Source organism: Petaurus breviceps, unplaced genomic scaffold (assembly GCF_028583685.1).
Source record: "Petaurus breviceps papuanus isolate PSGF00001 unplaced genomic scaffold, PetGlider_PUasm1.0 90633, whole genome shotgun sequence".
NCBI lineage: Eukaryota > Metazoa > Chordata > Mammalia > Diprotodontia > Petauridae > Petaurus > Petaurus breviceps.
The window spans coordinates 3,610,195-3,623,665 of record NW_027187293.1 but is presented as its reverse complement, the minus strand read 5'-3'; the positions used below and the strand labels follow the sequence as shown (position 1 = coordinate 3,623,665).

At 37.4% G+C, this 13,471-nt stretch overlaps 1 protein-coding gene across 1 annotated transcript in view; it reads left to right on the top strand.

The window, feature by feature from the left end:
• FMN2 (formin 2) overlaps positions 1 to 13,471 on the top strand; it is a 494,077-nt gene that overhangs the window by 433,923 nt on the left and 46,683 nt on the right. The window contains 1 exon segment of the mRNA XM_069064483.1: positions 3,261 to 3,410. Within this exon segment, the coding sequence (XP_068920584.1) occupies positions 3,261 to 3,410 (150 nt within the window).

The window sequence follows — 13,471 nt, the reverse complement described above, 5'->3', positions numbered from 1 at the left end:
GGGGGGGGAGGGGAGAGAGAGGAGAGGAGAGAGGAGAGGAGAGAAGGGAGGAGAGGAGAGGACAGGAGAGGAGAGAGGAATAAAATCTAGATTGTCTATTTATTGGTGTAACAGTCTGCTCAATATGTCAAATTCATGACAAGTCAAAAAGGTATCCTTTATCTGTTTGGGATTTTTGTCACTATGGAACTCTTCCAGGAGGCTCTGCATTATTCTAGGGCTTGAATAAATCAACACAATATCATTGACAAACAGCAGCATCTGGATGGCTTGCTTTTTTAGGGAGTCTCTCCTTGACTTAAATTCTACACTGTATATACTTTATCAAACTGATAATTATCTGATCTTATGAGATTTTTTAATATAATTTCTATTTCCTGTATAAGCATATTTGGGATACACATGTCCTTGATGTTGAAGAGAGTTTACTATAAAAAGTTTTTGTAGATCTTTTCAATCTTTTGTCTTTTTATTGCCCTACTTCCAGTTTTATCCTTAAATACTTTCAGAATTATTTTTCTTAGTGTGATCTCTTGTAAGGCTTCTATAAACTAGGTTTTGCCTCTAGTACTACTTACTGAGCAGCTAAGTAGTACAGTAGGTAGACTGCCAGGCTTAAGGTCAGAAAGACTCTAAAGAAAGACCCTAAATTCAAATCTGGCCTCAGACACTTACTACCTGTGTGACCCTGGGCAAGTCACTTAACCCTATTTGCCTCAGTTTCCTTATTTATCAAATGAATTAGAAAAGGAATGGCAAACCACTCCAGCATCTTTGTAGAGAAAACCCCAAATTAGATCATGAAGAGTCAGATACAATGGAAATGACTAAACAATTGCGTTTTATTTTTAACTGCTAAATAACTTTCCACCATCTTTTATAAGATCTTACAAATAAGCTTATTTACTGAATCGGTGTCATCCTTGACTTCCACATCTCTCTACTTTTCAAGTAAATTAAGTGTTTGATGACTAAAGAATTGTTATTTATGGATGATGCATCTGCCACTGGAATTAAGACAACATGATAGTCCTCTCTCATTGGATGTGAACAATACTCATGTGTAAATTTTATAAATTATATTAAGAAGAAAGGTGAATGACGTTAAGGCTAAAGTCATCATGGAATAAATTCCATTGCTACTTAGTGACTAGAATAAGAACTTGACTTGTTTTGAATCATTCTTTCTAAAGTGACCTCAGATAGAGAGATCTCATGAAACTGAAGAGATTATGGTATGGTATTAAATCTAGTATTATCCTCATGTATATTTATTTTTCAAACCAATTCAATAAAAAAGCTAGTAGAATAATCTCAGAATATAAATTGTCAGTTATCCATCAGTCAGTCTTTCTGTTTACTCTTGAGATCCATGTTGTTGTTGTTCAGTCATTTCTGTCATGTCCAACTTTCTGTGATCCTGTTTTGAAGTTTTCTTGGCAAAGATACTGGAGTAGTTTGCCATTTCCTTCTGTAGCTCACTGTACAGATGAGGAACTGAGGAAAACACAGTTAAGTGACTTGCCTAGGGTCACATAGCTAGTAAGTATCTGAGGCCAGATTTGAACTCAAGAAAAAAGATGAGTCTTCCTAACCCCAAATCCAGTGATCCACTGTGCCACTCAGATGCCCCTTGAGATCCATAGAAGATATTTAATGTGCCATTCTGTTCATAAACATTTCTTTTGTAAGTGTGGTTGTGTGTATACACAAACATGTTATAAATACCAATAATCATTTAATTCTTTCTCTGTTGAATCTTATTTCCTAATTAATTTTCATAGATAGGAACCTTGTTACAAAACTGGGTATTAAGATAACAATCAAGGTAACATTGATCAACTGTGAAAGACAAGAACAAGACCCTATATAGGCATAGAAATTTGAAATAGCCAGTGCAAAGTCAAAAAGATGTCACTGAAGCAGATCACTTTTAAATATCTGACCTCCTTCTTACATAGAGAATAATAACAGATCCAAGTTTTTCTAAATATATAGTTTTAATGACTCCACTTTGTTACAACCCCACAAAATAACTTTACTACTTTTTCTTCTAAGTTTTTTATTTATTCAATGCTGTCCCTTTTTGATAAAATACCAGTGGGCCCTTTGTGTCTATCCTACATGGTAAACTCCTAAAGGACAGAACCAATTTCTGCTTAGATTGAGAAGAGTACAGCATCAACTATAGTTAGGATTTTGAAATATTTTGTTGATGGCAAATATTCTGCTTTTTGAATTAATATATTTGCCAATACCTTATACAGAAATATGTTACAGTTGTTATATAGGGGTTATAGGTGTTATATGGATTAACTTACCATGTTAGTAGGTAATATAAATTAACACTTATCATGCCAGGATTATGTTAACTGTATAAGAGTGAAACTTTGTCATGAAAGCTATGCTTATAGTTTTGCTGTATTTGTGGCAATATGATAGTCTATTATGGCTAATTATATTAGAAATTGTATATATGATGCCTTGTCTTGCTTCTCATCTTTAGACTGGTAAACATAATGCTTTATACTGGTATAAATATAGTAGTAATGAAAAAGCATTTATTAGCGTTATTGCTACATGTGGTTAGGATTGTGCTAAGCCCCAGGGATACAACACAAGGGGAGACAGTTTCCATCCTCCAGAAGCTCCTAGCAGTTTCTAAGGAAGGATATTTTGGTTACAAAAGTTAGAAGAGTAGTAAGTAGAGCCATAGGACAGGAGACCAACATACCATTTTCAAGAAAAATGGTAGTATTCATTTGATTTTAGTTGCAGAATTGGAAAGGGGATAAGCAGGTGGAGAGTTGTTGAATGAAATGTTGGCTGAGGTGTAAGTACTAGGTTTGGGGAAAATTGCCAAAATTATATTGGTTTGAGGAATTATATGGAAGAAATTTTTTTTCTATTTTTCTCAAGTTGACTTCAGATCTTAATACTGGAGTAGTTTTGTAACTTTCATATGAAAATTTATTTTTAAAATTCCATGTAACTAGGGATAGTCATCAAGAGATGGGAGATGCTTTGTGGCTGTCACCTATTGCTTCTCTCCAAGTTTCTGACATCATAATATAGCAGAGCTACTGTTGGTATTTGAAGTGTTTTAGTTTTCTTGGTGGTAAAAACTATGCATGAATAAATCAGTGTTTGGATGAAAAAAGAAGACCTCATATTGAAAAGTAATATGAAAATATAATATGAAAAACAAATATGTTGCTACTTTTGTGTGTGTAAAATGTGTGTATGTGTTTTTTTGACAGCTTTTTGGAAACTACAGCCTATTTCTTCATGAAACCAAAAATGGGAGAGAAGGAAGTGTCCCCAAATGTTTTCTTCAGCCTCTGGCATGAATTCAGTTCTGACTTTAAAGATTTCTGGAAAAAAGAGAACAAACTTATTCTCCAAGAAAGGTAGGTTGTTTTCATTTGAACAAAGACATTTTAAAACTGGTATTTTATTAGGTGTGACATCACTAAGTTTGCCAGCTTTTATAAGCTTGAAAACTGAATGATTATTTACAAGGGGTAGCCTAAGAAGACTGTTGAGAGTTGCCAAAAGGTAGAGCTCAGGAAGGCCAGGGGATAAGAAAAGTTAGGATGCTGCTGTAGAGTAGCTGAAATGAAGACTGACCTGGAGAAAAATGTCCCCACAATGAGTTAGTTGTAAGAATGAATCAAGTTTAAATTAAAAATGCTGATGGAATTTGATAGTGGGAAATAAGCTCAGCTTGCTATAAAGCAATGCAAAAAGGCTTTAGGGACATTATCTGCCGTTTTTGGCTTTGACAGTACCACCATTGAGGTTTACATTTCAAAATTAATCTGAAGATCATTAAAAACATCATTGATCAATAATTTTATAATTTTGAGACCCTTTTATCCTGTATAGTATTTCCTAGAATAACTTTTGGGGGGCAGGGAGAAGGGAAAAGGGGTTCTGTGTGAATATATTAAAATAAAATACATGTCAATGAGTTTATGAAATTACTGAGGAGCCTTCTGTTCACATGCTGCCTTATTCAATATTGAGTCATGAAGAAACCTAGACCTCCCAGTGTTGTATCCAGAAATAACTATGTCTTGTGGGAAGCAGCAAGGGAAACCTAATATGCCCTATATAACCAAACCAAAATACCAAACCACTTAGTGTGCTTTCTAACAACTTTCTACCAACAGTGGCTTTGCCTGAGATCTCTAGAAAACTGTAGCATCCCAATAGACCTTGTTCATCAGTGCTTCAAAATTTCCCAGTGCTTTGCTTGTTTAAAACAACAATCATCCACTTAGTTTTCATTTGTAAGGAGACTATAAGACATCACTTTACATCGGTGGGAATAAGCAATGGAGATGCTGTGTATTTCTGTTACAGAAAGAATACTGTTGGGGTGGCTAGGCGGCACAGTGAATAGAGCACTGGCCCTGGAGTCAGGAGTAGCTGAGTGCAAATCTGACCTCAGACACTTAACACAAAAACTAGCCATGTGACCTTGGGCAAGTCACTTAACCCTAATTGCCCTCCAAAAAAAGTGAAAAAAAAGAATATTGCACTTCTATGTGTAATCATACATTACTCTGGAGCAAAGGGAAATGTGAAATATAATTGGGATGGGTTGCAGAAGGCATAAAAAGGAAAGAAAAAATTAAGTGAGAACTTTAAAATTAAAAAGAAATAACCTCAATGTATACAGACTAATACATGATAGAGCTTTAATCACAAGGTTATATAGATGAGAAGGAAAAGGGCAGTTAGGGGTACTAATAGTAATCTTAATACCTTGAATTATTCCACATTTCCTAACAGGGTTAGGAGTCATAAGGCATAAGGGAAGAAAGATTCAGGAAAATTTATGATCAGATAAAATAATTTCAGAGTTCATGAAAGTGGAACTGGGACCCTTGTGGATAATAACAAGATCAATGGTATGACCATCTTTGTGTAAAGCTGAGGTGAATTTAAAAAGTTGATTTTGGAAATTGACTAAATTGAGTAATTAGGAAGTTAGAGTATTTGAGAGAGTATCTATATATCTGTATCTATATATCCATACCTATCTATGTAGATAAATAGATATGGATACATATTTATACACACATATATGTATGTATATGTGTGTATATAGACATAGATATAAAAGTTCCCTATTATGAGTGTAGGAGGTGGGGAGGTAAGAAAGACTATAAACATTGACCTCATTGAGAAAGAAAAAAGAAAGATTACCACAAGAATCTGAATTAAATAATAAATTTGGATAGCAAACTTTAAAGAAGGGAGGTTTTCTGAACAGTGGTAGTATAGGAAGATTCTGGAACTGTCAATGGGGATTAAGTAGTACTGAGACAAGTGAGTTGGAGGTATGAAAGCAAACTCATCCAGTAGTGGAATAGTTAGCAACAGAAGCAATGTCATCAGGAGGGATCCAGATCTCAGTGAATGCCAGATCATGGAAAGAACAAGATGAGGATTAAAATTAAAGTATTTTAGTTAATTATGGATCAAACATTCTGGAAGGCACAGTGGAAGGAGCTGAAACATCTGGAGGCAAACATTTGAGTGGTAGACTTGAAGTGGATGGGGAAAGGGGAGTAGATAGTTTGGCATGGAGAGTGGGCTTTACACATCTGTAGCTAGGCAGGAATTCATAATCCCTGGGATGGGATATGTAAAGTATAATGGAGTGTAAGTATGTTAATCATTGAGGAGAGAGTCCTGGCAGAGTATTAGTTTCTGGAGAAAGGTCTGTAAATAGAATCATGTGATTAAATCATTCCAGCACTTTCCCAGAAGTCTAACTTCTTTGCAGGTGGATATTGTATTTTTTGCAGCCTTAGGATGACTGTCTCACAAAAGGTAGGGGCAGATGAAAGTATAGGAGCCTAATTTTATCTTGCTTTCAATAGAAGAATACATGTCTGGGAAAAGGGAGAGAGTTAGAAGTGATATTGTCCAGGACCTAATATGTATTGGAAAAGACCAAATCACATCAGGGGGTGACAGTGACAAAGTCGGAAGGCAGGTGGCCCTGGCCTTGTCCTAGAGTCCACCTGTGAGAGGGCCTTAAGGGAGGTAGAGAAGTTGAGGAGGGGGGTCTGAAGTTTCCATATGGGGAAATTAAATCATGGCTATATTAGGTGACTTTCCCCAAATAGAACTTGTCATTGTAAGATTACAAATAGAAAAAGTTTGTTTTTAGTGTTTCTAGGCTTCGCATTCTTCATTTCTCATATAACCTCCATCTCATAATAACTATCCCTTGACCTTCTCCTAAATGCAATACCCTCATGACTTCTAGAGATCCATATCAAAACATGGTATTAGGAAAGGGTCTGAAAATCATTATGTCTAAGGTGAATGAAATTTTTAAAAAAGAAGCTGAAATGCTTCTGATCCTACAAAATAATAGCTAGTGCCTATAACATGCATGGCACCAGGAATGCAAAGGAAAAAATCAAAAGCATTTCTGCCCTAAAGGAGTTTTCATTTTTCTAAGGGGAAAAATATGTGCTAGATAAGACAAGATCATTTGAGAAGGGAAAGAGCACTAACAGGTGATAGAGTCTGTAAAATCCTCATTAGAAGAGGACATGTTAGTTTTGCTTTGAAGGGAGCTAGGGATTCAAAAGGGTAGAGGTGAAGAAGGAGTGCATTCCAAACTTGGCGGCCAGCCTGGGAACAGTTGGGAAATTAATTGGTCTATAATCTAGAGGCCAAAAAGGAACATTTTCGTTTTTAAGAAGGATCAAAGTTGGAAGCAAATGGAATTGGGTTTTCATGGTAGAATTTCAGATTCTAGAGGACGGAAGTATGAATTTCATTATTCTCATTTGGAATTTCTGAAAACTTTGAAATTACCCCATTGAAATAGTCACCTGTACTTTCTCTGTGACCTTTATATCTTCTTTTTTTTTTAAAGCAATTGGGGTTAAGTAACTTACTCAAGGTTACACAGCCAGTTATTTCTGGGTGTGGGTGTCTGAGCCCGGATTCAATCCCCAGGTCATCCCGACACTAGGGCCAGTGCTCTTACTCGCTGTGCTATCTGGTCGCCCCCTTTTATATCTTCTTAGTACCCATTTCTGGGAAAAGACTGAGAATCCTAAATGTCCTGGGCAAAGCTTCTCAATCCTAGCTATAACTGAGGCATAACATTTGCATCATTAGAAAGAACTCCAAGCATGATGTTATCAATCAGTAATAGTTCAATATTTTATGAAATCTTATGATATTGATATGTCAACAGTCAGCTTTCTTCAGGTTGCACAATTACTATTTCTCTGTTAAGTGGCTCTCTTGGATGCTCCTGTCTGGGTTTGGCATGCTGACAAACTTACCATAAGCATTTAAGTTCCCATTTTTTGAGTACCTGAATTGCAGATTTCCTAGGAGCTTTTCCCAATAACATTAGTTTGAGCCAGGCAGGAGAAAGTTGGGGGAGTATGGCTCTGCTGGTTGACTTTTGACCTCAGATATTTACTAGCTATGCAACCCTAGGCAAGTCACTTAACCTTTGTCTGCCTCAGTTTCCTCTGCTATAAAATGAGGAAAATAATAGTAATAGCAGTGCTTCCTAGGGCTGTCATGAGGATCAAATGGAATATTTGTAAAGCATATAGCACATTGCCTGGCACATGCCTAATAAATGCTCATTCCCTTCTGCCCACAATGTACCCCTTGCAATATATTGCTAATTTTGGCTCCATCCCTAACCAGCTGCTGTCAGAAAGAAAACCATATGAATGAAGTCATAGTTTTTCAAAACTTTTCCCTTTTCTGTAAGCTCCACAAATATTTCCTCTACTTGGCAACTAGAAGGACATTTCTGTAAAGCTCTTAATACCCTGGACCTTTTTAATGACACCATCAAACCCCTATCAATGTGCATAGAAATGTAAGAGGACTAACAGGGAAAATTATATTCTGTTCTACAGCATGGTCTTCCCTTTCTATTTATTTAATTCATTTTGCAAATCACCAGGGACAACTTCATGGCATTTTTCCACTTTTATAATTTTTTATTGTTTAACTTTTCTCTCTCCCTTTCTTTCCACTAAATTCTAAGATGCTTAGGATCAGAGACCATGTCTAAAACTTCTTCCTATACTTTGGTGTACCTAGTACAGTCTTTTGTCCATAGTAAATACTCACTGTGTATTTAGTCACAAGGCAATTTTGTACTTTGTACATCCCTTTCATACATGTGATAAATGTGGCACGACTATAATTACACCCAATTTAGAGAGGAGAAAACTAAGGCTATGCAAGGTCAAGGGGTTGTACATGATCACATCGTTGGTGGTGATGGTTCTTCATGCTCTAAGAGGATCAATGACATTATGATGTTGGGGCCAAGGTACAGTGGGTTTGATGGTGGGTGATCACTCCAGTATGAGCTTGGGAGACTATCACAAGTTGGTCACAAATACTTCATTTGAACATTTGGAAAGGAGGTGTCTCTGAATTTGTGAATCTCACGTTTCCTTTGTGCTATTGCAGTTTTGCTTTGCTCATTGAGCCGAGCACCTTCTTTGATGTGGGCATGCCATGCTTGGCAGGCCTATGCCAGCATCTCCAATGACTTTCAATCAATAATGAAATCACATAGTTTGTAGGTATCTGAAGTGTGATTGGAAAGCACAAATAACTCTCAGAGGTAATAGTTTACTATTATAGATTTTTCTGAAAGTGTGGGCTTGTCTACAGAATGGAATAATTTACATGTATCTAACATTTTGGGGGTTTTCTGTGCAAAGATACTGGAGTGTTTTTCCATTTTCTTCTCCAGCTTATTTTAAAGATATGGAAACTGATGCAAGAAGGGTTAAATGACATGCTCAGGCTCACAAAACTAGTACGTATGTGAGACTAGATTTTCACATCAAGCAATCACAACTTCACAAAACTTATGTGAAAACTAGGTTTATTACAAGAGAAATGAATATGCATATGGAACCAAAAGAATCCAGGCCCAACACTCTCTCCACTGAGCCACCTACTGTCAAGTTAATGCTATCATTTATATGTAGGTTTTGTAGGTATTGCTGAGTGGGGTTGACCACAATATTTGTGATTTCATGTTCTAAGGAACTGTAATGGTAATGTAATTTGAATTTGAAGACCCCTTTTTGTATTGGCAAGTAAGCAAGTACTTAGCAACTAATTAAACCTCTGTGAAAGAAACAGAAGGTATGAACCCCTGTTCCTGATGTGACAGGAAGGGGTTGGCTGAAACAGAAAGTAGCTAATGCTGTGTGCATAAGAAAAGCCCCAGAGAGGCACTGTCAGAATTTCTTGGGACAAGAATCTTGTGACAGAAGCTGTTTTGAAGAGAAGCCCAAGAGGCCAGGATCCCAGGAGCCCCCTCAACCCAGGCTGGATAAGGTGATTCTGATTTTTTGAATGAGCTGCAGAAGACTGAGAAAGCATGACCAGGATGCAGGGACTTTGTCTGTTTGTGGCTTTGTTGGGCCTTGAATTCCCAGGAGCAGAAATTGTGAAGGATTTGAGATGGACTGGATCCTGTGAACTTCAGTGTGGAGCAGGACCTGCCCAGAGAGCTGGACAAGGAACTGGGAGCTGTCTGCCATTGAACCCAGGTGACAGTCTGGTGAATCCAGGTAGGATCTGGGACCATGCAAGGGGATCCAGGGAATCTGAGAACTGGCCCCAAGTCAAGATGAAGAAAAGACCTCTCTGTAGGTACCGAGTAATGATGAAATTATAGTTTACTAGTGACTTAGGGATGGAGGGTTTGTGTATTTTCTAATGGTTGTACTTAGTGATTAATGATACTTAGTAATTGCTGAAAAAATGACTGACTATTGTACTTTGAGATGATCATTCTTTGTTCTAAATATTGTGACCACTTTGGTGAAAACTATGTGGCCATTTTAATGATAAGCTGTTATGAATATTATATTGTGATTTTCTGTGATAAGTTGTAATATTGTGAATGCTGTACCTTGATTTTCTGTGAATGTTTTGCTTTGATTTGTTATGGAATAAATAGGGTGTTCACTATACTGTGTAATCAGAATCTTAAAAGCTGTTGACAGTAGGATGCTTCTGGAAAGCTGTTCGTGCATCGCATTATAGGAACTTTATTTACCTGCTTTGCAACTTATCAACTTACAGGCTTTCCTGGGACACTCAAACTTGGTCAGTAAGTGAGTGATTATTAATCACACGTACAATGTGCCAACTTCTTTGCTAAGTGCTAGGGATACAAAGAAAGACAAAAATAATCTCTATCCTTATGGAGTTCACATTCTTATGGGGAAGACAACATGTAAATAACCAGGCACCTACAAAGTAGATGGGAGAGAACCTAAAAGGAGACGGTACTAGAAGGCAACAGGACCAGCAATGGCCTTTTATAAAACGTGTGATTTGAGCTGAGCCTTGAAAAAAAAAACAGAAAAATTAAGATGTTGTAACAGCAAGCACCCCAGCGTCCCCAGGGTGTCTGCCAACACAGGTTCTTGGATCTGCTTTGATAAAGGAAAGCAACTCAAAATGGGTTAACAAGCTTACTTTAATCAGTCAGACATATATCGTTTACCTTGTTCAGGGGAAAAAGGTCAGCACCCCAAACTTCAAAGCATACAGGCAGAATTATCAAGACATTAACAGATCAAGTAGACAGCTTTCCAAACTGTCCAACCATTACATCCATACCCAGTCAAAATCTGGGTTTCCACATCTGGGTTTTTCAAAGCCGGGGGACTCTCAACAATGGCTTCCCAGAATTCAGATCAAATCACAGAACACTTCTCAAAGTGAGTCCCAAAACAAAACTACACATCAGGGCTTATATAGCCTTCTCCTGGCTCAGAGAATGTAACAACCTTATTGACTCACTGGCCAATCAAGAAGTATCTACTGAAAAACAAGCCTCCCACCCCAGGCTTCAGGTGCACTAGGGGCAGGGAAGATCTTTAAAATTTACATTCTTATTACAGATGTAGAAAATTGGAGAGAGATTGTTGCATTCCAAGCTTGGCAGATAGGCAGTACAAAGGTCTGGAGACAGTAAATAGTGTGTTATCTGGGCAAAACAGCAAGTAACCCAGTATGGCAGCTTGGAGGAGATTTAAGAGGACTAGAAAGGTAGGAAGGAGTCATGCTATGAAAAGGCAAACAAGACTTTATATTTGATCATGGAAGTAATAGGGAGCAATCCCTATGGTTTAGGAAAATCACTTCGGCAGCTGAGTAAGGGATGTATTAGAGTATGCAGAGTCAAGAATATCAACTGAATCAAGATGATGAAGGTCTGAACTAGAGTGCTCACTGTGTGAGTGGAGAGAAGGGAATGTATTTAGGAGATGTTATATTGGGAAAAACAAACAAACAACAATACATGGTGACAGATTGAATATATTGGTGATTAAAGAGTAGAGTGATGTGGCTATAGCTCTAAGCCTGGGTGACTAGGAGGATGGTAGGGCCATCATCACTAATAGGGAAATTGTGGAGAAGGAAAGGGTTTGGGAAAGACATAATGTATTTTGTCTGGTACATGCTAAATTCACCTATAAGACATCTAGTTTAAAATAACCAAAAGTCAAGTGATGTAGGACTGGTTGTATAACCTGGAAATATCTACACAGAGATGATAACAACCCAGAGAGCTAAGATCACCAAATGAGATAACAGAGGAAAAGGAAGAATGATCAACAAAGAGCTTTGAGGGACACCCACATTGTGTATGACCTGGCTGAAGATCGAGCAAAGGAGATTGAGAAGTTCAGACAGTCAGGAGGAGAAAACAAGGCAAGAGCAGTGCCATGAAAACCTAGAAAAAAGAAAGTATCCAGGAAATGGTATTCAAGTGTCAGATGCTTCAGGGGTTGAGAAAAAGGCCATTAGAATTGGCAGTTAAGAGATCATTGGAAACTTCGGAAGGTTTAAACAGGAATGGGGAACCTGTCCCTGGTTTAGATAGCTGATGGTGACAGGAGAGAAAATAGAGGCACTTGAGAATAGAGGTGACTATCTCAAGTTTAGTCATGAAAGGGAGGAACGATGTAGGAAGATGCCCTGTAGGGATGGCTAGAACAAGTGAGGGGTTTGTTTATTTGTTAAAGGAGACAGGACCTTATGTCAGATTGCTTGCCATCTTGGGGAGGTGGAAGGGGAAGGAGAAAGGGAGAAAAATGTGGAACTCAAAAGTCTTATCCAAAAATGAATGCTGAAAATTGTCTTTATATGTAGCTGAAAAAATAAAATACTATTTACTTTTTAAAAAATAATAATAATAAAATAAGTATCCTGAAATTAAAAAAAAAATAAAGGAGATATGATCATGTGTATAGACAGAAGGGGAGGAGTCATCATATAGAAAGTGAAGATTAGAGAGATACTGTGCCTGACAGAATGTCAGTCTGCTAGAAAAGTGACTTCCTTTCCCGTGGTCTCAGACACAATGTCAGTCAAGATTGGACCTACAACTTTCTGAGTTTGGGACCAGTTTTCTTTTTCCTATGCAATGCTGTCTTTCTTCTGTAGATATTAAAGTTTAATAAATAATTTTCCAGTCCTCGTTTTCTTCTGCTTCAAGGTTGTTGGAAGTAGTATAGGAAAACTCCTTCTACCTTTGTCATGGTTTAGGAAACAAGACAGAGAAAACTACAGTCATTTGTATTTGTAATTTTTTCAACCAGAACAATAAAAAAATGCAAGACCTTAAAAATAAAACTTTTGAGGGTCAATGTTATTATAGTAATTGACAGTTTTGGATTTTTTTACTCACCTTCCTAAAACTGTAGCAAAAGGAAACCTAATGATCTTGAGCAAGGAATTTTTGCTAATCTATAATTTTAATACCATAGGTCCTTACTTCTTAAAATATTGAAACAAAAGAAAACAAACAAAAGCAAAATAAAAAACAACTTGACTGATCTTCTTCTTCCCTTCCTTCTCCTTCATGTAACCTCTTCCTTATACCTTATGGCATATACTCCCTCAAGTACATAGAGGGAAAGTGTGCATAAGCTTAGAGAGCACATGTGGAAAGAGAATAACTCAGTTTCCAGTATGACTGTTGTTGGTGCCCTTGAGATGTTCCCGTTAGGTATTATGTAGATTTTCTGCCAGGTTCCTAAAATAGTGTTGAACCTGTCTCTTCTCATTGCCTTCAGTTCATTCTCAGTTGCTGATTGCCATTACTGCCAGCCACTGCTTTCCTAGCTATATCATGGCAAGGTATACTGATGAAAAAAAAAACCCAAATTCTACAGTTCTCTGAAGGTCATGACATTCTTCTCTAGGTGAAGAGTGGGATGAGTTGGGGAAGGGGTGAGAAGGAAGGACACTGAAGCTAATGCACTCTCCTCACTCTCCCTACCCCCAAGTAATACTTCTAGTGAGCTTAATTGGAAGCTCCTCTCTGCCAGCAGATGAAGGAATTCCTTAATAGGGTGAGATGATTATCTAGGCTGCTTTGCACTTTACTTTTTCTTATTTTTCCTAAGCC